At 46.0% G+C, this 25,486-nt stretch overlaps 1 protein-coding gene and 2 long non-coding RNA genes across 4 annotated transcripts in view; 1 reads left to right on the top strand and 2 right to left on the bottom strand.

The window, feature by feature from the left end:
• LOC127915876 (uncharacterized) overlaps positions 1-2,095 on the bottom strand; it is a 36,038-nt gene extending 33,943 nt beyond the window's left edge. Inside the window, exons 1-2 of the long non-coding RNA XR_008092707.1 lie at positions 2,016-2,095; positions 1,740-1,822 (exon numbers count right to left, since the gene is read on the bottom strand). This is a non-coding gene — a long non-coding RNA (uncharacterized LOC127915876). The remainder of the gene's footprint in view (positions 1-1,739; positions 1,823-2,015) is intronic.
• LOC118374565 (metastasis-associated protein MTA1-like) overlaps positions 1-25,486 on the top strand; it is a 97,014-nt gene that overhangs the window by 17,934 nt on the left and 53,594 nt on the right. The window contains exons 3-4 of the mRNA XM_052496614.1: positions 1,199-1,266; positions 2,188-2,281. Of these exons, the coding sequence (XP_052352574.1) occupies positions 1,199-1,266; positions 2,188-2,281 (162 nt within the window). The remainder of the gene's footprint in view (positions 1-1,198; positions 1,267-2,187; positions 2,282-25,486) is intronic.
• LOC127915875 (uncharacterized) lies at positions 2,295-6,505 on the bottom strand. 2 transcript variants are annotated; one of them, XR_008092705.1, is made up of 3 exons: positions 6,013-6,505; positions 5,438-5,912; positions 2,295-5,387 (listed from the first exon to the last, which is right to left on the bottom strand). It is a non-coding gene; the product is annotated as an uncharacterized LOC127915875 (long non-coding RNA). The 2 variants fall into 2 exon arrangements; XR_008092706.1 differs by having other exon boundaries at positions 6,038-6,505.

The following is a 25,486-nucleotide window of genomic DNA, read 5'->3' as shown; positions in this document are numbered from 1 at the left end:
ATAGGAGAGCAATGGGAGGAGGGGATGGGAGGAGAGCAATGGGGGAGGAGGGGAATAGGAGAGCAATGGGAGGGGAAGGAATAGGAGAGCAATGGGAGGGGAGGGAATAGGAGAGCAATGGGAGGGGAGGGAATAGGAGAGCAATGGGAGGGGAGGGAATAGGAGAGCAATGGGAGGGGAGGGAATAGGAGAGCAATGGGAGGGGAGGGGAGAGGAGAGCAATGGGAGGGGAGGGATAGGAGAGCAATGGGAGGAGGGGATAGGAGAGCAATGGGAGGGGAGGGAATAGGAGAGCAATGGGAGGGGAGGGAATAGGAGAGCAATGGGAGGGGAGGGAATAGGAGAGCAATGGGAGGGGAGGGAATAGGAGAGCAATGGCAATGGGAGGAGATAGGAGAGCAATGGGAGGAATAGGAGAGCAATGGGAGGATAGGAGAGCAATGGGAGGGGATAGGAGAGCAATGGGAGGGGATAGGAGAGCAATGGGAGGGGATAGGAGAGCAATGGGAGGGGATAGGAGAGCAATGGGAGGGGATAGGAGAGCAATGGGAGGGGATAGGAGAGCAATGGGAGGAGATAGGAGAGCAATGGGGGAGGGATAGGAGAGCAATGGGAGGGGAGGGGATAGGAGAGCAATGGGAGGGGAGGGGATAGGAGAGCAATGGGAGGGGAGGGGATAGGAGAGCAATGGGAGGGGGGGAGGGATAGGAGAGCAATGGGAGGGGAGGGGATAGGAGAGCAATGGGAGGGGAGGGAATAGGAGAGCAATGGGAGGGGAGGGAATAGGAGAGCAATGGGAGGGGAGGGGATAGGAGAGCAATGGGAGGGGAGGGGATAGGAGAGCAATGGGAGGGGAGGGAATAGGAGAGCAATGGGAGGGGAGGGAATAGGAGAGCAATGGGAGGGGAGGGGATAGGAGAGCAATGGGAGGGGATAGGAGAGAAGGAGCTGGGTCAAGAGCACAGACTGAGGTAGAGTGAGCTGGAAATGGAAAAAGGCAAAAAATATTGAATTGTGGGTCGGCACATGTTTTGATTTACTGTACAACAAGCTATTGAAGTCATCCATTGGTCAGAGGGGCTAAACCACTCAGTGAGAATCCAGTTGCCACTGTCTGTCAGTTGGATATACAGAGTAACTTTGTTAAGACACTGTACTGACGTTCTCTCTCCCTCCTTTCTTCCCTCTTCCTCCACAGATTATGTTTATTTTGAAAACTCATCCAGTAACCCACTGCTGATCCGGCGGATAGAAGAACTCAACAAGGTGAGATCGTGGTGTGTGTGTGTGTGTGCGCGAAGTCTCGAGTACAGACAGGTGCCAACTGTCCTCAATGTTTGGCAGTTTGAAGGTACTGGAGACTAGTGTCTGTCTGCTGTGATTAAAGGGACACTTCGGGATTTTGGCCCTTTTATCTACTTCCCAAGAGTCAGATGACCTCGTGGATACCATTTTTATGTTTCTGTGTGCCATTTGAAGGAAGTTGCAAACTAGCGCTAGCGCAATTGCTAGCAGATACCCATAGACTTCCAGTCATTGTGCTAATAATAGTTAGCATTGACTCACAAAACTACCTCTTACTTCCTTCATACTGGACACAGAGACATACAAATGGTATCCACGAGTTCATCTGACTCTGAGGATGTAGATAAAGTGCCAATCATTGCCAAAATCCGAAGTGTCCCTTCAATAGATGGACACAGACCTGACCCTAGGCCTAGCTAAACTGCTGTACTCACTCACGCCACTGTCAGTCTGCCCAGACCGGCATAGCAGTGGCTCTTTCCCAAATAGTCTCCCTTGCTTCCTCTTTCTTCCACTCCTAAAAAAAATGCATTGGAAGAGAAGGTCAGAAGGGAGGGCCCTTGGATCTTCTCCAATATGGTTTGAGAAGGTGACGAGGTTTAACACCATAAATCATTTGTCACCCCACTTTGATCAATCAACACTGGCATGTAAATTACTTCTTGTAGTATAGTTATTATATAACCTAGCCTAGTTCTACTGTTGCTCACCAGACTTCACCAGAGTTTCTGTTCGTTCTGGTATCGTAAGCAGACCTGAACTCCAACTCGACACTCTGTGTGTGTGACCAATGACGGTGTGGCAGGCGCACGGCTTGTGGTCAGTTACCGTGGCAACCCTCTGTTTTCAGTTCTCTCTCTCTCTGTCCCGTATTGTTTACAGACGGCCAATGGCAACGTGGAGGCTAAAGTGGTCTGTTTCTACCGACGCAGAGACATCTCCTCAACGCTCATCGCCCTCGCTGACAAACACGCACGTGAGTGACACGCACGGTTCACTGTTCAGTCAGAATCCACTATTTCTTCACCAGCTAACCACTGTGACTGTTCAACATTGAATGTCAGCGTTCAAATCCCCTTTATTTATACAGGTTAAACTATTGTCATTCAGATTAAACCTCTTGCAAGAGAGACCAGTTCCCTCTACACTGATTGACTAAGCACCATTCAGCATCCAATGCCACTTCATTCCCTTGTATAGGCTAGTTCGCAGAGAGATGGTTGGACTGAACTGTTGGAGCGGCAGGGTAGCCTAGTGGTTAGAGCGTTGGACTAGTAACTGAAAGGTTGCAACCCTGAGCTGACAAGGTACAAATCTGTTGTTCTGCCCCTGAACAGGCAGTTAACCCACTGTTCCTAGGCCGTCATTGAAAATAAGAATTTGTTCTTAATTAACTGACTTGCCTAGTTAAATAAAGGTCAAATAAAAAAATGAAATAGCACATTTAAATCTGAGTTCTGTCATGTATAGTGAAAGACAATAGCTGTGTTCAAATACTCATACTAACTACTATTTGTGATGTGAATTGAGGATATAGTTAGTATGCCAAAAGTTCCCGGAAGTCTTACTAAATTCACCAAAATACGAAGTATACACGCAGTGGACACTATTTCTGTGCTTTTAAGGCCCATAATGCAATTCTTCAGAAAATGGGCGTGGCTTCAATGTTTTCAGATTTGAAGAAAATGGCGAAAAATATGCAGCCGAAGTCCAATGAGAGGGTATACAAATTCGTTGCTTTACATATTAATTTAACTATATTAATTGTATTTAATCTTTATTACCTTAACCAATTATAACAAATGTAAATAAAATGTTGAGTAATGTAATAAACTAATTACTTTTCAAATAAGTTACATTACACGTTATGTTGGCTGACAATTTGTTAGTTTACAAATCGCATACCCGGTACATACTGCTGTAATGTAAACTCGTACATCGCCTTGGTCCGTACAATTAGCGCCCCAAAAACGTAATACTTCCAGATCAACTGTAATGTCAATACCATTGTAAAGCACAATTTCTCCTCTTTCCAACAGAATCAATTACATGACCTAAACGCTGCTCGTTTCTGTATAATTCAAGCAGGCAATGATCCCCGTCAGGTCTTTTTAAAAATGGCGGGTGGGGAAGGGAAACTAATGCGTGGGGGTGACAAGGACAGATGTTGTGGGAAAATTGCTTTTTTTTGTCCAACTTATCACCTTATTAAAATGTAAATAAAACACTATAAAGAGTTTATATAACGTGTCATTACATACCTATTTCAAGGTTTGTGTCGAATTTGAATCTGGTTTTTAGGGCGGTGCTAAAGTGATCTTAGAAGTAAACAGCGGCTTTGAGAACGATGATCGCATGCAATGATGACGCAAAAAAATGAGGTATCCCCCCCTTACCCCCGTCACTGTCCATTTCTTGTTTTTAAAGGATGAGAGAAGTGCTACACCTGGTGGAGAGAGATTGTAAGACAGAAATAGTTGCTTTATGCGTGCTGTACGTTACGACATGACACGTCAAGATGGGTCCGTTTTTTTCAACTTTTCTCCAACACTATAGAGCCGTTACCATGTCGATCAACGCTTGAATAGAAACCTAGTTCACGCCCCCGAATTTGACGTCAACACAGTCGCTACAGTCCCATTAGTTTTCTTTGTAGACTTGTTTGAATGTTGCGGTTGCGCATTGTACAGAATGGGGTGATTTTATGTTAATGATATGCTATGTTGGCTATCTACTATAACGTTAGTTGGCTACTAGTACATTGAACTTGCCAGTATATTTACTTTATGCTATCTAACTAACTAACCAATGTTTATTGACTTGATTATTCACGTCAGTCATTGCTTGGCATAGTCGTTTTTGGATTTGTTCGTAAAATCGCTCTGGGTATCGACTCCAATTACATAGCATTCTCGTTTGACTGCCAGAGGCAGAGCTCAGAATAACTGATGAATTGACAAACGCTCAACACTCGTTGAATGTGGCCGGTGTCAGTAAACGTTGGTAAAAAAGTGTAATTAAATTGTTGCCAGCAGAACGGTTACAGTCACCAACGGCTCTAGATAACATGAAAACAGCCTAACCAGCCCTGCTAGGGTGATTAAAATGGTCAGAGCGATGTGCTCTATCATTTGTGTCTGGGAATAGCTAGCCAACTTTAGCCAGTTAGTTTGGGTGCTTTACTGCCGTTCTGAGGTCAGTACGCTCGGATCAACCATTCTCCTCAGCCAGAGCGTCCAGTGTGCGCTCTGAACATTTAAGTCATTTAGCATTTAAGTCGTTTTACACTCCAAGAGCGAAATGCTCTGAATTTATAAACTGACAATACTAGCAAGAGGTTGCATAGCAACAGCATCAACTTCAGGTAGACTAGGTGAAGCGCTAGTATGCTCAACTGAAAGGATACCGTTAGTTTACAGCATACTAAAATGAACTAATAGTATGTAGTGTACAGGATGTTATTCGAACACAGCTAATATCTCAGTATTAGTCCTAGCCTAGTCTAGGCAAATGTCAGTGGTTGTTTACGTTTGCTCATCTAAGCAGAACTGTGTGTGAATGACTATTTTCAGGCCAGCGTAACTGTGTACTCATCCGTGTGTGTGAGAGAGCTGGCTCTGCAGTGTTAGCGGCTGTAGCTAGCTGTGTACTGTATCTTCAAGCTGTTGCTGTTTTGGGCTGCTTGTATCTGTTCTATCAGAGTGCAGTAGACTGCAGCTGTGAGGGTCTGACTGGAAAAATGTGAATCCTTCTAGAGCAGTCTGCCCTCTGTTCTGTCCTACTCTATGCTGCTAGAACCAGCAGTAAGTCCTTCCAGTCACCTACTCCCAACCTGCGTCCTTCCACCTACTACCAACCTGCGTCCTTCCACCTACTCCCAACCTGCGTCCTTCCACCTACTCCCAACCTGCGTCCTTCCACCTACTCCCAACCTGCGTCCTTCCACCTACTCCCAACCTGCGTCCTTCCACCTACTCCCAACCTGCGTCCTTCCACCTACTCCCAACCTGCGTCCTTCCACCTACTCCCAACCTGCGTCCTTCCACCTACTCCCAACCTGCGTCCTTCCACCTACTCCCAACCTGGGTCCTTACACCTACTCCCAACCTGGGTCCTTACACCTACTCCCAACCTGCGTCCTTCCACCTACTCCCAACCTGCGTCCTTCCACCTACTCCCAACCTGCGTCCTTCCACCTACTCCCAACCTGCGTCCTTCCACCTACTCCCAACCTGCGTCCTTCCACCTACTCCCAACCTGCGTCCTTCCACCTACTCCCAACCTGCGTCCTTCCACCTACTCCCAACCTGCGTCCTTCCACCTACTCCCAACCTGCGTCCTTCCACCTACTCCCAACCTGCGTCCTTCCACCTACTCCCAACCTGCGTCCTTCCACCTACTCCCAACCTGCGTCCTTCCACCTACTCCCAACCTGCGTCCTTCCACCTACTCCCAACCTGCGTCCTTCCACCTACTCCCAACCTGCGTCCTTCCACCTACTCCCAACCTGCGTCCTTCCACCTACTCCCAACCTGCGTCCTTCCACCTACTCCCAACCTGCGTCCTTCCACCTACTCCCAACCTGCGTCCTTCCACCTACTCCCAACCTGGGTCCTTCCACCTACTCCCAACCTGGGTCCTTCCACCTACTCCCAACCTGGGTCCTTCCACCTACTCCCAACCTGGGTCCTTCCACCTACTCCCAACCTGCGTCCTTCCACCTACTCCCAACCTGCGTCCTTCCACCTACTCCCAACCTGCGTCCTTCCACCTACTCCCAACCTGCGTCCTTCCACCTACTCCCAACCTGCGTCCTTCCACCTACTCCCAACCTGGGTCCTTCCATCTACTCCCAACCTGCGTCCTTCCACCTACCTAATAGGGTGCCATTTGGGATGTAAGACCCAGACAGACATTTACAATATGTGAAGTATGCATGTACGGAATGGTTCCTCACCGCATGGGTGGGCATGGGGTGTGTGTGTGTACATGGTGGGCTGGTGTGTGTGTGTACATGGTGGGCTGGTGTGCGTGTGTACATGGTGGGCTGGTGTGTAAGCGTGTGTACATGGTGGGCTTGGGGTGTGTGTGTGTACATGGTGGGCTGGGGTGTGTGTGCGTGTACATGGTGGGCTGGGGTGCGTGTGTACATGGTGGGCTGGTGTGTAAGCGTGTGTACATGGTGGGCATGGGGTGTGTGTGTACATGGTGGGCTTGGGGTGTGCGTGTGTACATGGTGGGCTGGTGTGTAAGCGTGTGTACATGGTGGGCATGGGGTGTGTGTGTACATGGTGGGCTTGGGGTGTGCGTGTGTACATGGTGGGCTGGGGTGTGCGTGTGTACATGGTGGGCTGGGGTGTGCGTGTGTACATGGTGGGCTGGGGTGTGTGTGTGTACATGGTGGGCTGGGGTGTGTGTGTGTGTGTGTACATGGTGGGTTGGGGTGTGTGTGTACATGGTGGGTTGGGGTGTGTGTGTACATGGTGGGCTGGGTTGTGTGTGTGTGCATGGTGGGCTGGGTTGTGTGTGTGTGCATGGTGGGCTGGGTTGTGTGTGTGTACATGGTGGGCTGGGTTGTGTGTGTGTGTACATGGTGGGCTGGGTTGTGTGTGTGTGTGTGTGTACATGGTGGGCTGGGTTGTGTGTGTGTGTGTGTACATGGTGGGCTGGGGTGTGTGTGTGTGTGTGTACATGGTGGGCTGGGGTGTGTGTGTGTGTACATGGTGGCCTGGGTTGTGTGTGTGTGTACATGGTGGCCTGGGTTTGTGTGTGTGTGTACATGGTGGGCTGGGTTGTGTGTGTGTGTGTACATGGTGGGCTGGGTTGTGTGTGTGTGTGTGTACATGGTGGGCTGGGTTGTGTGTGTGTGTGTGTGTGTGTGTGTGTACATGGTGGGCTGGGTGTGTGTGTGTACATGGTGGGCTGGGTTGTGTGTGTGTACATGGTGGGCTGGGTGTGTGTGTGTGTGTGTGTGTGTGTGTGTGTGTGTGTGTGTGTGTGTGTGTGTGTGTGTGTGTGTGTACATGGTGGGCTGGGTTGTGTGTGTGTGTGTACATGGTGGGCTGGGCTGGGTTGTGTGTGTGTGTGTACATGGTGGGCTGGGTTGTGTGTGTGTGTGTACATGGTGGGCTGGGTTGTGTGTGTGTGTGTACATGGTGGGCTGTTGTGTGTGTGTGTGTACATGGTGGGCTGGGTTGTGTGTGTGTGTACATGGTGGGCTGGGTTGTGTGTGTGTGTACATGGTGGGCTGGGTTGTGTGTGTGTGTACATGGTGGGCTGGGTTGTGTGTGTGTGTGTACATGGTGGGTTGTGTGTGTGTACATGGTGGGCTGGGTTGTGTGTGTGTACATGGTGGGCTGGGTTGTGTGTGTGTACATGGTGGGCTGGGTTGTGTGTGTACATGGTGGGCTGGGTTGTGTGTGTTTGTGTGTGTACATGGTGGGCTGGGTTGTGTGTGTGTGTGTGTACATGGTGGGCATGGTGTGTGTGTGTGTGTGTGTGTGTGTGTGTGTGTGTGTGTGTGTGTGTGTGTGTGTGTGTGTGTGTGTGTGTGTGTGTGTACATGGTGGGCTGGGTTGTGTGTGTACATGGTGGGCTGGGTTGTGTGTGTGTGTGTGTGTACATGGTGGGCTGGGGTGTGTGTGTGTGTGTGTGTGTGTGTGTGTGTGTGTGTGTGTGTGTGTGTGTGTGTACATGGTGGGCTGGGTTGTGTGTGTGTACATGTGTGTGTGTGTGTGTGTGTGTGTACATGGTGGGCTGGGTTGTGTGTGTGTACATGGTGGGCTGGGTTGTGTGTGTGTACATGGTGGGCTGGGTTGTGTGTGTGTGTACATGGTGCGCTGGGTTGTGTGTGTGTGTGTGTAAATGGTGGGCTGGGTTTTTGTGTGTGTGTACATGGTGGGCTGGGTTGTGTGTGTGTGTACTTGGTGGGCTGGGTTGTGTGTGTGTGTACTTGGTGGGCTGGGTTGTGTGTGTGTGTGCTGGTGGGCTGCTGCTGTATCCTGGAGCCAGCTGCCCAGACCGACACCAAGGACCTGCGAGATCAGAGGACCTGGTATCTTGTCCAAACTTTCTGTGTGTTTAATAGCGGCAACCGGGTAAAATAACTTGGCGAAACCGGTATATTATTATATATTATTTCTATGAACAGCATGGGGTGAAATGGAACCGTTATATGCAACGTCTAAATCTGGCTTCTCATAGCCTTCTTTACTAACTGCATGATCAATCATCAACGCTCAGTGTGTGTGTGAGTGTGTGTGTGTGTGTGCTGTTGTACTTGCCTATTGTATTTACTATGTTGTTTAAGCACATTTTTTTATGCTGAAACTTTACACGCCACCTTGAACTGCAGTTGGTAGGCCTATGGCAGGGCTGCCCAACCCTTTTCCTGGAGATCTACTGTCCTGTAGGTTTTCGGTCCAACCCTAATTTAGCATATCTGATGAAAATCCCAAATGTATTTATTTTATGGATGTCGGATGTTGATTGATTTATTTAATTATCATAACATTCCTATGAATAGCCTATGCCTTTGTTAACAAATAACACCTTGCGAGATTATCAATGTCTTCATTGCTTTAGAATTACTGTTAGGCTAACGAATTATACAAATGATACTTCAGAATTACTGTTATGCTAACAAATTATACAAATGATACTTTAGAATTACTGTTATGCTAATAAATTATACAAATTATACTTTAGAATTACTGTTAGGCTAACGAATTATACAAATGATACTTTAGAATTACTGTTATGCTAACAAATTATACAAATGATACTTTAGAATTACTGTTATGCTAACGAATGATACTTTAGAATTACTGTTAGGCTAACGAATTATACAAATGATACTTTAGAATTACTGTTATGCTAACGAATGATACGAATGATACTTTAGAATTACTGTTATGCTAACGAATGATACGAATTATACTTTAGAATTACTGTTAGGCTAACAAATGATACTTTAGAATTACTGTTATGCTAACAAATGATACTTTAGAATTACTGTTATGCTAGGCTAACAAATGATACGAATGCCATTGGAACATTTTAGATTTGATGTATAATAACATTGGAATGGTATATGATTCTGTCCCATTGGTTTTATATGCTTTAGAATGATTCTTCTGGTTTTGGCTGGAATTACCGGGTTCCCTGGGAGAATAGTTATTTATTTTCAAAATGGAACATTTGGAAAATACTGGGAAAATATTGAGGTGGGGGCTGTGGAATATTGTCCTTGTGTCGTACTGGATGTCTTTCTTTCTCCTTGCTGGACTGGATCATTTCAGAATGGCTGTGTGTGTGTATTCTCGTCTGTTTGTGTGCTTGTCTTTGTCTGTGTGTGCTGTGAGTCATAGATCAAATATTTTCCTTGCTATGATTTGGTTAGAGCCTTACCTCAGAGTGCCCCTACGTGTCTTAGCCCCACCCTTGCCGGTAGAGATGCCTCCTGAGTGGTCGGTCCCAGTGATTGACATAGCCTTTGGCTCCTCTGGCCCTTCCCTCCAGTCATATGACTTAAGGCGTCAGTAGGGTTGCAAAGGGTCAAAAACTTTCCAGAAATGTTCCATGACAAGTTAAGCCCGGGAATTTTGCTTAAATTCCTCAAAAAGTTAGCTTAACTGTGAACCTTTTTTGTGGGATGCACATAAAGGCAATTCTAGGTATTGTGACATATTTTGGTTAAACTATCCCAAATTCATTGGAATTGCGACCCTCTGCATGCACAGTGCATTCTTCCATCACATTTACAGCTGATTCTCAATATCTAAATGAGATGCTATTGAGCCCACTAATGAGATGCTACTAATGAGATGCTACTAATGAGATGCTATTGAGCCCACACTACTGCACTGTCTGAGCCAAGGACTACATGCTTTCTGGTAAGTTTTGATACAAAATACTGGGTGGGGTGAATATATTTTATGACATTATTTTTTGTTCATTTGTAAATAGTATCCTACAGCAAAGTGTGTTTTAAAATAATTTAACTTAACAATTTCTGCTAGTTGCTATCATGTGGGTTTTTAGCTTGCTTGAGCCTGAGTGTTAATTCACCTGTTTCCATACATGTTTAATTTAAAAACATTTATCTTACAAAGGAGTTGTTTTAATCTAACTGCTTAACTATTTATCTGGACATGGAATTGTATTATTATTATTACTGTTTTCTTCAAATCTTTACAGGAAAAAGCCATGGGCACTATCTGATGTGTGGAGACCTTTCACTGCAGCTAATGTTGAAGGAAAAGCTGTGTATATTTGCAAATACTGTGCCAAATCATATGTGAAGAATGCGACAATGATGCAGAATCATCTGGCCAAGTGCATAAAGTTCCCTCAGGGCTCACAACAAGCAATCTCTACTTCTATTCAAGGTGAAAATGATGAATCAGACACCTTATCGATAGCAACAGCTCATGGTCTTCCTGGAATCAGAAGTTTTTTTGATTCAATGGAACGTAGTCAGAGAAATGCTGACGCATACACAGCTCGAGCAAGATATTCAACTGGTTCACGTCTGATGCTCACAGGCAATGTGTGTTGGAAGAGATTTCTGAATGTTCTTCGCCCAGCATACATCCCTCCAACCAGACATGCTTTAATCTACTCATTTGCTGGATGCAGTTCAACTGAAGGTCAAACAAATCATAGCAAAGCAGACTGTATTGCAATAATCTCTGATGAATGGACAAATGTTCGTGGGCAAGGAATAATTAACTACATCTCCACCCCTCAACTAGTATTCTACAAGAGCACAGACACAAGGGACAACAAACACACCGGTCTCTACTTTGCAGTTGAGCTGAAGGCAGTCATCTATGACCTTGGACCACAGAAGGTATTTGCACTGGTGACAGACAATGCTGCGAACATGAAGGCTGCTTGGTCTAAAGTGGAGGAGTCTTACCCTCACATCACACCCATTGGCTGTGCTGCTCATGGATTTATTCTGCTCCTCAAGGACATCATGGCACTGAAAACCATGGATACACTCTACAAGAGCGCCAAGGAAATGTTTAGCTATGTGAAGGGTCATCAAGTTATAGCAGCAATCTACCTCACCAAGCAAAGTGAGAAGAATTAAGAGCACCACATTGAAGCTGCCCAGCATCATCTGTTGGGGTGGTGTTGTCATCATGTTTGACAGTCTCCTGGAGGGGAAGGAGTCTCCAAGAAATGTCCATATCACAGTCTGCCGATATGTACAGCCCCATCAAGAGGATCCTCCTGGATTATGTATATTGGGAGAGAGTGGTAAGCAGCCTGAAACTCCTGAAACCTATAGCAGTAGCCATTGCACGGATTGAGGGAGACAATGCCATCCTGTCTGATGTTCAGATTCTGCTTGTAAGATAATAAATATGTACTGCCCTGCCCACTTCACTGTTGCTCCAAGCAGAGGAAACTGCAGTTCTGAAATACATCATCAAAAAAGTGTGAAGACTTCTGCCTGAAGCCCATACACACCGCAGCGTACATGTTTGACCCCAAGTATTCTGGCAAGAGCATCGTGTCGAGGGCAGAGATCAACAAGGCCTATGGTGTCATCACTACCGTGTCTTGCCACCTTGGCCTGGATGAGGGCAAGGTTCTTGGCAGTCTGGTGAAGTACACATCCAAGTTAGGGCTTTGGGATGGAGATTCAATATGGCAATCGTGCCGACATATCTCATCAGCCACCTGGTGGAAGGGACTTTGTGGATCTGAGGCTCTTTCCCCTGTTGCCTCCATCCTCCAAATCCCACCAACATCAGCCGCCTCAGTGCAACAGGTCCTTGTTTGGGAACACACACAGCAAAGCACGCAACAGGCTGACCAATACAAGGGTTGAAAAATTGGGGGCCATCCGGACAAATGTGAGGCTTTTTGAGCCTGACAACGAGCCATCCTCAACAAGGTTGGAAAGTGACCGTGAAGATCAGGCCTCAGTCTGATGTTCAAGAGGTGGACATTGAGGAGGTCCAGGGAGAAGACATGGAAGCTTGAGAGGAAGACAACCAAAGCTTTAGTTTCTAGACTATAATTTTACAGATGTATGTTGAAAATGTTTTTGGGAGATGATCATTCAATATTCCCTTTCTTTTGTTCAGTGAAATCATCATGTGACGAGTCAACTCATTTAATTAAACTATTTAATTAAACTAGTTCGTAACAATTTTTTTATTGCTATTGGAAGGATTTAATCATTTGCAATTGTCTACTTATAACATAAAAGGTGTTTGTTCCATATGGTAATATATCCAATGCAAAAGAAATCTACATTTAAACGGAAAGTTTCCACCTCTGAATATTCCCCAAAATGTGCAACGCTAGGCGTCAGCATGCTTCAGTTCGGCTATCGGCTCCCTCAAAAGACATTCCCTTGAAAAACAATAAAAGGGGATATTACCCCGCGACAGTAGAGGATGGTGAGCTGGTACTAGCCATCTATGGCCAAACAAGGATGGGACGACACACCTAAACAAGGAAGACATGCGCGAGAATGAAATACGTTTCCCCAGAGAGACACTTGACTGGCGAATTTAATTTGTGCGAAATTCCTGGGATCTACTAGATTTGCTGTACCTAGCAACAGACATGCATGCGTTCGGGAAAGTATTCAGACTCCTTCACTTTTTCCACATTTTGTTACGTTACAGCCTTAATCTAAAATTGATTTAAAAAACAAATCCCTAATCTATTGACACACCCCAAAATGACAAAGCAAAAACAGGCCTTCATACATTTTCTAAAGTAATTTTTTAGAACTGAAATATTACATGTACATATGTATTCAGACCCTTTACTCAGTACTTTCTTGAAGCACATTTTGGCAGCGATTACCACCTCAAGTTTTATTGGGTATGACGCTACAAGCTTTGCACATCTGTGTTTGGAGTTTCTCACATTTCTTCTCTGCAGATCCTCTCAAGCTCTGTCAGGTTGGATGGGGAGCGTTGCTGCACAGCTATTTTCTGGTCTCTCCATAGATGTTCAATTGGGTTCGGGCTCTGGCTGGGCCACTCAAGGTCATTCAGAGACTTGTCCCGAAGCCCATCCTGCGTTGTCTTGGCTGTGTGCTTAGGGTCGTTGTCCTGTTGGAAGGTGAACCTTTGCCCCAGTCTGAGAACCTGCTCCAGAGCGCTCAGAACTTTATCAAGGATCTCTCTGTACTTTGCTCTGTTCATCTTTCCATCGATCCTAACTAGTCTTCCAGTCCCTGCCACTGAAACGCATCCCCATAGCATGATGCTTCCACCACCATGCTTCACCGAAGGGATAATAATGTCTAGATGATGAGCGGTGCCTGGTTTCCTCATACGTGACGCTTTGCATTTATGCCAAAGGGTTCAATCTTGGTTTCATCAAACCTGAGAATCTTGTTTCACATGGTCCGAGAGTCCTTTAGGTGTCTTTTGGCAAACTCCAAGCTGGCTGTCATGTAACTTTTACTGAGGAGTGGCTTCCTTCTGGCTACTCTACCATAAAGGCCTGATTTGTGGAGTGCTGCAGAGATGGTTGTCCTTCTGGAAGGTTCTCCCATCTCTAGAGGAACTCTGGAGCCCTGTCAGTGACCATCGGGTTCTTGGTCACCTTCCTGACCAAGGTCTTTCTACTCCGATTGCTAGGTTAGGCCGGGCGGCCAGCTCTAGGAAGAGTCTTGGTGGTTCCACACTTCTTCCGTTTAAGAATGATGAACTCCACTGTGTTCTTGGGGACCTTCAATGCTGCAGACATTTTTTTGGTACACTTCCCAAGATCTGTGCCTCGACACATTCTTGTCTCGGAGCTCTACGGACAATTCCTTCGACCTCCGCTTGGTTTTTGCTCTGACATGCTATGACACGTGGGACCTTAATCTCGACAGGTGTGTGTCTTTCCAAATGATGTCCAATCAATTGATGTTACCACAGGTGGGCTCCAAGTTGTAGAAACATCTCAAGGATGATCAATGGAAACAGGATGCACCTGAGCTCCATTTCAAGTGTCATAGCAAAGGGTCTGAATGCCCTTTGGGGTGGCAGGTAGTCTAGTGGTTAGCGCATTGGGCCAGTAACTGAAAGGTTGCTGGATTGAATCCCCGAGCTGACAAGATAAAAATCTGTCCTTCTGCCCCTGAACAAGGCAGTTAACTGTTCCTCGGCAGGCTGTCATTGTAAATAAGAATTTGTTTTTAACTGTCTTGCCTAGTTAAATAAAAAACACTTATTTAAATAACGTAACTTTTAAAATGTGCAAAAAACAGTTTTCGTGTTGTCATTATGGGGTATTGAATGTGTGTAGATTTAATTTTTAAAAATGTTTTAATTTAAGTCAAAATGTTAAAGGGAAGGGGTCTTAACACTTTGAATGCACTGTATAATAGGCCAGATCCGGAGACAGAAGATGCCCGCTACAGGTTCACAATGGTGGATGTAGGGGCATATGGCCCAGAGCGCTATGGTGGAGTGTTACAAGAGTTCTTTTGGGTCCAAACTGCTGCATAAGACCCTCGATTTACCATCGCGGGCTGTCCTGCCAGGTACCACAACTCCACCTCCTCATGTTTTCCTGGGAGATGCAGCTTTCCCCCAACATGAGAACCTCATGTGCCCTTATCCAGGTATGTTGATAATAGAATGTTGGATTTCCCTTGTAATTTCCCTTGTTACTGCATACATGAATGAACCTCTGAGAAATGCCATTTTTATCAAGGCTTTTGGAATATGGTATGTTTTTTTGGGGGGGGGGGTTAGTGAAATATACACTATATATCTGACATTCAATTTTTACCTCTGATTCACAGGTGTCCATCTCAATAAACCTGGGCATACCTGGAACTTTTCACTCTCGTTGACGGAGAGTCAAGAGAAAGCGTTCGGCATCATGGCTGCAAGCGTTCGGCATCATGGCTGCAAGGATGAGGATTCTTGATGGCTGCACAGACTCAGTTCTTTGTGAGCCAGTAGAGTTTTAACCTGATTCTGGAAGGTCTGTGTGCAGTCATTTCGATTGAACTACACCACAGGTAGAAAGCCTGTGGCACTGCTCTTCTGTACATTGTCAGCACTTGATATTCAAATAGGATGCATTGAAACACCTTGAATAAATGCCAACAGAGCTTTTTCAGCACACAAATAAACCTTTATTCTTACTTCTTGAAGTAAACAACAATAAAAGTGTCTGCTGATGACCGACATGAAAACAAGTGAATAAAGTGTCAGTGTAGTTACACATTTCTGAATATAAATATTTCGGAACAATAGAAATGTCTATGAAAAGACATGTAAATAACAAGTGTCTTTGGAATAAAATGAAAGTGTCTAGTTTCTGACTCCTGAGATGTCTGAACAACAGAACAAGTTGTTAATTTCACTGTGGTCTCAGTCGTGTGTTCCATGTCCTCTTGAAGTCATGCAGCTGGGGATCGAGTTCTGGAGTTTTGGCCAGTGTTCATCCATGAAATCAGCTATAGGTGCCAGGACCCTCTGGAGAGGATGAGGAGGGGGGATTAGGAGTGTCTGGAGAGAGGATGAGAAGGGGGAGGTTAGGAGTGTCTGGAGAGAGGATGAGAAGGGGTGGTTAGGAGTGTCTGGAGAGAGGATGAGAAGAGGGGGGTTAGGAGTGTCTGGAGAGGATGAGAAAGGGGGGGGGGGTTAGGAGTATCTGGAGAGAGGATGAGAAGGGGGAGGTTAGGAGTGTCTGGAGAGGATGAGAAGGGGGGGTTAGGAGTGTCTGGAGAGAGGATGAGAAGGGGGTGTTAGGTGTGTCTGGAGAAAGGATGAGAAGGGGGGTTAGGAGTGTCTGGAGAGAGGATGAGAAGAGGGGGGATCTCCACTGTGGAGTAGCCTTTCTACCGGCATCTCCACTGTGGAGTAACCTTTCTACCGGCATCTCCACTGTGGAGTAACCTTTCTACCGGCATCTCCACTGTGGAGTAGCCTTTCTACCGGCATCTCCACTGTGGAGTAACCTTTCTACCGGCATCTCCACTGTGGAGTAGCCTTTCTACCGGCATCTCCACTGTGGAGTAGCCTTTCTACCGGCATCTCCACTGTGGAGTAGCCTTTCTACCGGCATCTCCACTGTGGAGTAGCCTTTCTACCGGCATCTCCACTGTGGAGTAGCCTTTCTACCGGCATCTCCACTGTGGAGTAGCCTTTCTACCGGCATCTCCACTGTGGAGTAGCCTTTCTACCGGCATCTCCACTGTGGAGTAACCTTTCTACCGGCATCTCTACTGTGGAGTAGCCTTTCTACCGGCATCTCCACTGTGGAGTAGCCTTTCTACCGGCATCTCCACTGTGGAGTAGCCTTTCTACCGGCATCTCCACTGTGGAGTAGCCTTTCTACCGGCATCTCTACTGTGGAGTAGCCTTTCTACCGGCATCTCCACTGTGGAGTAGCCTTTCTACCGGCATCTCCACTGTGGAGTAGCCTTTCTACCGGCATCTCCACTGTGGAGTAGCCTTTCTACCGGCATCTCCACTGTGGAGTAGCCTTTCTACCGGCATCTCCACTGTGGAGTAGCCTTTCTACCGGCATCTCCACTGTGGAGTAGCCTTTCTACCGGCATCTCCACTGTGGAGTAGCCTTTCTACTGTGGCCTTTATGTATTTTCTTTGCCTTGACGAACTTGTTACGAATCCTACCCCATTTTTAGAATAAGTGGTTGGGTCGGACCTCAGCTTCTCTGCAATCTCTTTCCATGAATTGGCATTTACATGCATGTTTTTATATAATGCATGGCTAGAATCGTACTGGTGAAGGTACTTTTGTACCTCCTCGGCCAATCGATGCTCCACAAGTTGTCGTTCCACATGTTGAACCCACACTGAATGTCGGGCTGAATCAACAAGAAGCAGAAACTTGCGTCACCCCCAACAGTTCACCAATCACGGATGAAGGGGCGTAGACTTCGGCTTCCGAACTTTGACTGGCCCTTGAGAAAAAATGTGTGTGCCCGAACAGCCGAAAAACCCCTAACCGATCTCCAAAACGAACAAAAATGTCAGAAAATGTTGTCAGAAAATATGCACAAACTCTTCTGAACTGTTTCGGCTGGGAAGCATGTGGCCGCCTTTAGCCTCTCTTAAATTGGCCTTTCTATTCTAAGTCTAGAACTCTGGGCCCTTAGTTTCACTAAACAATAGACATCAATGGTGACTATGAATCTATTGTACTGAATTGATATCAGATTTGGATTGCTTGGCTGCCTGTAAGATTGAATCGTCTCTGGGGCTCTTGGATTGGGGTGCATGTTCATTCTGTGATGGTGTGTGTGTTCAATAGTCTATGAGTGTGAGTGAGAGAACTTATTGATTTTGGCCCTTATATCCCTTCTCCTGAAAATCCCTTTTGATTGCTTCTGCTCTGCTCTCTGTCCCCCTCTCTGTCTCTCACCTTCTCTAATGAAACTCCAAATGAGCTGGATCATGCTTCAACTGGTTTCTGGTCCCCACCCCTCTCTGTCCCCCTCAGTCTCTCTTTCCTTCAGGGGGGTTATAGAGAGAGGGGGTTAGAAAAGAGGGGAGTGGGGAGAGAGGGTGTTCTAGAGAAGAGGGTTATAGAGAAACACACCAGTCCAGGCAGGGATCTATATCCCTATTTATTCCTAAGTGTGCCAGGTACCTGCAGTGTCACAAGGTGTCTTCACTGTTTTCCTGGAAAACCAATCCCTGTAGTATCCTCTTCTTGTTTGTCTCGATTCTCTGGTTTAATATTTCGTGCCCTAACCTCACCCTAAATTCTGAGCGAAACACAGGTGTCACAACTATGAGGCGTGGCTCTAAATCGAGGCGGGAGAGGGTCATCACTAGTTAACACAGCCACAAAGTAGAAAATTACCGACACCGACATCATACCAAAGCAATTTTGCATATGTAGGTTTTTTTTGGTGATAAGCCTACACAATATTCATTTGTGCATTAAACAATAAGCTACAGAGCGGCACGGCATATATGAAAGCAAAACGGCATAGAAAAAGACACTTTCATCTATACCGTTTTATTTGAACCAAAACTACAACAGCCAAAGTGGATATGATGCAACTTCCACCAAGCTAGTGGATCCTCTTGGCTGTCTACCAAAGGAGTAAACATGTAGCTATTCATCTCTGCTTCCCGTAGTGACACAGTGGGGACAGATGTTGAAGCTGCTGTGACGCTTCCCTTGAAAAAGCTCCACAAAGACTTCCTGGGCCTTTTATTTTCTCCTATGGTGCACTAACTGGTGGGGTTCTGTCCTCACTGTGGGCCTCTCTACCGGTGAGGTTCTGTCCTCACTGTGTGCCTCTCCACCGGTGAGGTTCTGTCCTCACTGTGGGTCTCTCCACCGGTGAGGTTCTATCCTCACTGTGGGCCTCTCTACCGGTGAGGTTCTGTCCTCACTGTGGGCCTCTCCACCGGTGAGGTTCTGTCCTCACTGTGGGTCTCTCCACCGGTGAGGTTCTGTCCTCACTGTGGGCCTCTCTACCGGTGAGGTTCTGTTCTCACTGTGGGTCTCTCCACCGGTGAGGTTCTGTCCTCACTGTGGGCCTCTCCACCGGTGAGGTTCTGTCCTCACTGTGGGCCTCTCCACCGGTGAGGTTCTGTCCTCACTGTGGGTCTCTCCACCGGTGAGGTTCTGTCCTCACTGTGGGCCTCTCCACCGGTGAGGTTCTGTCCTCACTGTGTGCCTCTCCACCGGTGAGGTTCTGTCCTCACTGTGTGCCTCTCTACCGGTGAGGTTCTGTCCTCACTGTAGGCCTCTCTACCGGTGAGGTTCTGTCCTCACTGTGGGCCTCTCTACCGGTGAGGTTCTGTCCTCACTGTAGGCTGTGGATGCTAGTGGAAACCGAGCGGGAGTGAGCTTGCAACAGTTGTATTATACTGAACAAATACATACATGCAAAACACAACATATAAGGAAATCAGTCAATTGAAATAAATGATTTAGGCACCAAATCTATGGATTTCACACGACTGGGCAGGGGTGCAGCCATGGGTGGGCCTGGCAGGGCATTGGCCAACCCACTTGGCAGCCAGGCACACCCACTGGGGAGACAGGTCCAGCCAATCAGAGTGAGTTTTCCCCCTCAAGGGTTTTCTTACATACCTTAAGGGAAGAATTCGGCAGTACCTGTATGGTTAGTGAGAAAGTCCATATTGCAAATGTACGGTCCCTTACTAGACGTCCGAAATCGTTTGTAAAATTCGCGGACGGCGTCGGGCCGAGCGGCAGGGCCGGACCTACCAGGAAGTCATCAAATGAACGTTGTCGGACATTCGGTTTCCGTTTTACAAAAATAATAAGATTTATGTCATTTTTCCCATGTCCCGGAAATTCCCACAAGAGGGCATAAGCAATCATATGGCTATTGCTACAAAACATCACGATTCACGACGGGGCCTTATCTCGAAAACTGAAAATATTTAGAAGCCGAAACTCGGTGAGCGTAGGGGCGGCATAATGGGCAGTTGGCCCCGAACAAGATGGCGTCTAGGCCTCAACGGTTTTTGAGTTATGGCCATTTATCTGGGATTAAAGGTCCAAAATGAAAATAGAGAAATTATTTTTCCACTTCACGTCAAAGTCAAGGAGCCTCCGGTGTCAATAAAAAAAGAACCAGCCATTTATCTATCGTCATTTAAGAGAAATCGTACAACGACACCTTGGTGATGTTCACGGATAGGTGGTTTTTTTTTCAACGGTTACAGATCCAGTTGCAGGTTGTTCTTACGAATCTTTTTAAAGTGTGCTGCGGAGCTCTGCGAGATTTCTGTGATTTTCTATGATTTTCTGAAATAACACACACTCACTAAACCCTCCGTAAATAACTCAGTTCTTAACGTAAAGACTTAAAACTCAGGATTCTGTAAAAGCATACCCCAATCATGATATGAGTTTATTTATAGCTTCCTGTGCCAACCGGAAGTGCCTTTAATGGTGTCACAGTGGCAGTTTCCATGGGTTAAAAAGGTCAGATCTTTTCAAAACTTCATATGTGTGACTAGGTAACCCTCATGAACTGTAAATCAGTCATCTCTCCCAACAGATGTCAAAGAAAAGCTCTCACACGCACACACAGCAAGGATGGAGTGAAAAAGTGTGGTTCTCAAAGACACAGAGAGCAGGCAATGGCATAAACATAATGTCTAGGCCGTGCCGAGTTCAACGAGATATCCCGCTTGACCGTAGCTCGCTCGGTCTGAGCGCAGCGACCATTAGAAAAGTAGGCCCAAAATGAAGCCTGCCCCACAACGTCATTTGCTTTTGGGTGACAGTGAGAGAACCGTTAGGGTGAGAAGCACAATTCGACCTCAGGTACGTTCCTAAGGTCCTTCCGATTCGTGCAAGCCTAACGTTGACAGTGTGGCATTAACCCTTAATAGTTAAAAGATGGTGTTTACTTCAAAAAGTTTGCATTGATTTCTCTCCCCATAGGAATACATTGCCTTTACCCCTAAATTCAACCTGAAGTCTATATGGGTTATGAATGCCGTATGAACCTGTCTTTGGTAACAGTCCATCAGGCCAGTATGAGGTCTACCTGTGTTGATTCTAAGCTTCCTGGACCAACCGGAAGTGGTTAAAATCACCCTAAAAGTGTTTTTCCATTACCTGCCTGCAGTTTGATAGACATAGTGCATTCAACCCTGTGTAAATCAGTCAATTCTTAACGTAAGGACTTAAAACTCAGGATTCTGTAAAAGCATAGCCCAGTGAGGATATGTGTTGACTTATAGCTTCCTGTGACAACCGGAAGTGCCTTAATTGGTGTCTCAGGGGCTGTTTCGAGGGGTTAAAAAAGTCAGATCTGTCCAAAACTTCATATGTGTGATTAGGCAACCCCCATGAACTGTAAATCAGTCATTTTTCCCATAAAATTTCAAAGGAAAACTAAATCACACAGACACACAACTTGGAAGGAGGGACGTATTGGGGTTTGTAGAGACAGACAGTGCCTCCAATAGTTAGCTTTGTTCGAGCTAAAAAAGAACCGTCAGACCTAGAGTTCCGAAACTTTAGAAACCTGTTCTAGACCTCGGGTCGATAGTGCGTGGTGAGTTAGGTGGCTCTAGAAGGTTCTCGGACCGAGAAATAGCCTCGTACATTTGCAATGATTTCAATTCATTTTGACCATTACGAAAATGGCGACATTTAGAAAAGTCTCAGAGACACAAGACTAGGTGCATTGGAACCGGCTCGGCCCATAGAGACGGACCCCAACGTTTCGGTCCGATAGCTCATTCAAGGACCCCATAGCAAGGCATGGAAAAAAGTGGATTTTCAGCACCAATTAGGGTTTTACTCGGGCACCGAAGGACCTATCGAGCCGAAACTCGGGATTCGGGGTCGCCTCACATAGGCCTTCACATAATGTCTGACCTGGACCCGCAGCTAGAACGTAACTATGTGTTTTACGTTTTTATTATGTTTTAAACTAATGGCGCTGTGAATTATGGGCCTGCTCTGACATATGTGATAGTTGGCTTCTAAATGAGTTGGAAAAAGTGGGTTTGGTGTCAATTGGTATCAGTTTGGTGTCAGAATGACATCTAATTGACTGGTGGACACTGACTTGCTAGTTGACTTTTGTACATTAGCAATATGTTTAAACGGAGAGGGACCATCACCAAAATGGCATTCTGAAATCAACACAAAAAATGGCATCACCATAGTCTCCAGGCTGTGCAGAGTTCAACGAGACGCCCCGCTTGACCGTAGCTCGCTCTGAGTGCAGCGACCTTGAAAAAAAAGAAGGCGCAAAAGGAAGCCTGGCCCTCAATGTCATTTGCTTTTGGGTGACAGTGAGAGAACCGTTAGGGTGAGAAGCACAATTCGACCTCAGGTACGTTCCTAAGGTCCTTCCGATCCGTGCAAGCCTAACCTTGACCGTGTGGCATTAACCCTTAATAGTTAAAAGAAGGTGTTTACTTCAAAGAGTTTGCATTGACTTCTCTCCCCATAGGAATACATTGCCTTTACCCCTAAATTCAACCTGAAGTCTATATGGGTTATGAATGCCGTATGAACCTGTCTTTGGTAACAGTCCATCAGGCCAGTATGAGGTCTACCTGTGTTGATTCTAAGCTTCCTGGACCAACCGGAAGTGGTTAAAATCACCCTAAAAGTGTTTTTCCATTACCTGCCTGCAGTTTGATAGACATAGTGCATTCAACCCTGTGTAAATCAGTCAATTCTTAACGTAAGGACTTAAAACTCAGGATTCTGTAAAAGCATAGCCCAGTGAGGATATGTGTTGACTTATAGCTTCCTGTGACAACCGGAAGTGCCTTAATTGGTGTCTCAGGGGCTGTTTCGAGGGGTTAAAAAAGTCAGATCTGTCCAAAACTTCATATGTGTGATTAGGCAACCCCCATGAACTGTAAATCAGTCATTTTTCCCATAAAATTTCAAAGGAAAACTAAATCACACAGACACACAACTTGGAAGGAGGGACGTATTGGGGTTTGTAGAGACAGACAGTGCCTCCAATAGTTAGCTTTGTTCGAGCTAAAAAAGAACCGTCAGACCTAGAGTTCCGAAACTTTAGAAACCTGTTCTAGACCTCGGGTCGATAGTGCGTGGTGAGTTAGGTGGCTCTAGAAGGTTCTCGGACCGAGAAATAGCCTCGTACATTTGCAATGATTTCAATTCATTTTGACCATTACGAAAATGGCGACATTTAGAAAAGTCTCAGAGACACAAGACTAGGTGCATTGGAACCGGCTCGGCCCATAGAGACGGACCCCAACGTTTCGGTCCGATAGCTCATTCAAGGACCCCATAGCAAGGCATGGAAAAAAGTGGATTTTCAGCACCAATTAGGGTTTTACTCGGGCACCGAAGGACCTATCGAGCCGAAACTCGGGATTCGGGGTCGCCTCACATAGGCCTTCACATAATGTCTGACCTGGACCCGCAGCTAGAACGTAACTATGTGTTTTACGTTTTTATTATGTTTTAAACTAATGGCGCTGTGAATTATGGGCCTGCTCTGACATATGTGATAGTTGGCTTCTAAATGAGTTGGAAAAAGTGGGTTTGGTGTCAATTGGTATCAGTTTGGTGTCAGAATGACATCTAATTGACTGGTGGACACTGACTTGCTAGTTGACTTTTGTACATTAGCAATATGTTTAAACGGAGAGGGACCATCACCAAAATGGCATTCTGAAATCAACACAAAAAATGGCATCACCATAGTCTCCAGGCTGTGCAGAGTTCAACGAGACGCCCGCTTGACCGTAGCTCGCTCTGAGTGCAGCGACCTTGAAAAAAAAGAAGGCGCAAAAGGAAGCCTGGCCCTCAATGTCATTTGCTTTTGGGTGACAGTGAGAGAACCGTTAGGGTGAGAAGCACAATTCGACCTCAGGTACGTTCCTAAGGTCCTTCCGATCCGTGCAAGCCTAACCTTGACCGTGTGGCATTAACCCTTAATAGTTAAAAGAAGGTGTTTACTTCAAAGAGTTTGCATTGACTTCTCTCCCCATAGGAATACATTGCCTTTACCCCTAAATTCAACCTGAAGTCTATATGGGTTATGAATGCCGTATGAACCTGTCTTTGGTAACAGTCCATCAGGCCAGTATGAGGTCTACCTGTGTTGATTCTAAGCTTCCTGGACCAACCGGAAGTGGTTAAAATCACCCTAAAAGTGTTTTTCCATTACCTGCCTGCAGTTTGATAGACATAGTGCATTCAACCCTGTGTAAATCAGTCAATTCTTAACGTAAGGACTTAAAACTCAGGATTCTGTAAAAGCATAGCCCAGTGAGGATATATGTTGACTTATAGCTTCCTGTGACAACCGGAAGTGCCTTAATTGGTGTCTCAGGGGCTGTTTCGAGGGGTTAAAAAGTCAGATCTTTTCAAAACTTCATGTGTGACTAGGTAACCCTCATGAACTGTAAATCAGTCATCTCTCCCAACAGATGTCAAAGAAAAGCTCTCACACGCACACACAGCAAGGATGGAGTGAAAAGTGTGGTTCTCAAAGACACAGAGAGCAGGCAATGGCATAAACATAATGTCTAGGCCGTGCCGAGTTCAACGAGATATCCCGCTTGACCGTAGCTCGCTCGGTCTGAGCGCAGCGACCATTAGAAAAGTAGGCCCAAAATGAAGCCTGCCCCACAACGTCATTTGCTTTTGGGTGACAGTGAGAGAACCGTTAGGGTGAGAAGCACAATTCGACCTCAGGTACGTTCCTAAGGTCCTTCCGATCCGTGCAAGCCTAACCTTGACCGTGTGGCATTAACCCTTAATAGTTAAAAGAAGGTGTTTACTTCAAATAGTTTGCATTGATTTCTCTCCCCATAGGAATACATTGCCTGCACCCCTAAATTCAACCTGAAGTCTATATGGGTTATGAATGCCGTATGAACCTGTCTTTGGTAACAGTCCATCAGGCCAGTATGAGGTCTACCTGTGTTGATTCTAGGCTTCCTGGACCAACCGGAAGTGGTTAAAATCACCCTAAAAGTGTTTTTCCATTACCTGCCTGCAGTTTGATAGACATAGTGCATTCAACCCTGTGTAAATCAGTCAATTCTTAACGTAAGGACTTAAAACTCAGGATTCTGTAAAAGCATAGCCCAGTGAGGATATATGTTGACTTATAGCTTCCTGTGACAACCGGAAGTGCCTTAATTGGTGTCTCAGGGGCTGTTTCGAAGGGTTAAAAAGTCAGATCTTTTCAAAACTTCATGTGTGACTAGGTAACCCTCATGAACTGTAAATCAGTCATCTCTCCCAACAGATGTCAAAGAAAAGCTCTCACACGCACACACAGCAAGGATGGAGTGAAAAGTGTGGTTCTCAAAGACACAGAGAGCAGGCAATGGCATAAACATAATGTCTAGGCCGTGCCGAGTTCAACGAGATATCCCGCTTGACCGTAGCTCGCTCGGTCTGAGCGCAGCGACCATTAGAAAAGTAGGCCCAAAATGAAGCCTGCCCCACAACGTCATTTGCTTTTGGGTGACAGTGAGAGAACCGTTAGGGTGAGAAGCACAATTCGACCTCAGGTACGTTCCTAAGGTCCTTCCGATCCGTGCAAGCCTAACCTTGACCGTGTGGCATTAACCCTTAATAGTTAAAAGAAGGTGTTTACTTCAAATAGTTTGCATTGATTTCTCTCCCCATAGGAATACATTGCCTGCACCCCTAAATTCAACCTGAAGTCTATATGGGTTATGAATGCCGTATGAACCTGTCTTTG

This window comes from Oncorhynchus keta, chromosome 35 (genome assembly GCF_023373465.1).
Source record: "Oncorhynchus keta strain PuntledgeMale-10-30-2019 chromosome 35, Oket_V2, whole genome shotgun sequence".
NCBI lineage: Eukaryota > Metazoa > Chordata > Actinopteri > Salmoniformes > Salmonidae > Oncorhynchus > Oncorhynchus keta.
The sequence above is the reverse complement of the archived record's forward strand: the minus strand, read 5'-3'. Positions and strand labels throughout refer to the sequence as shown.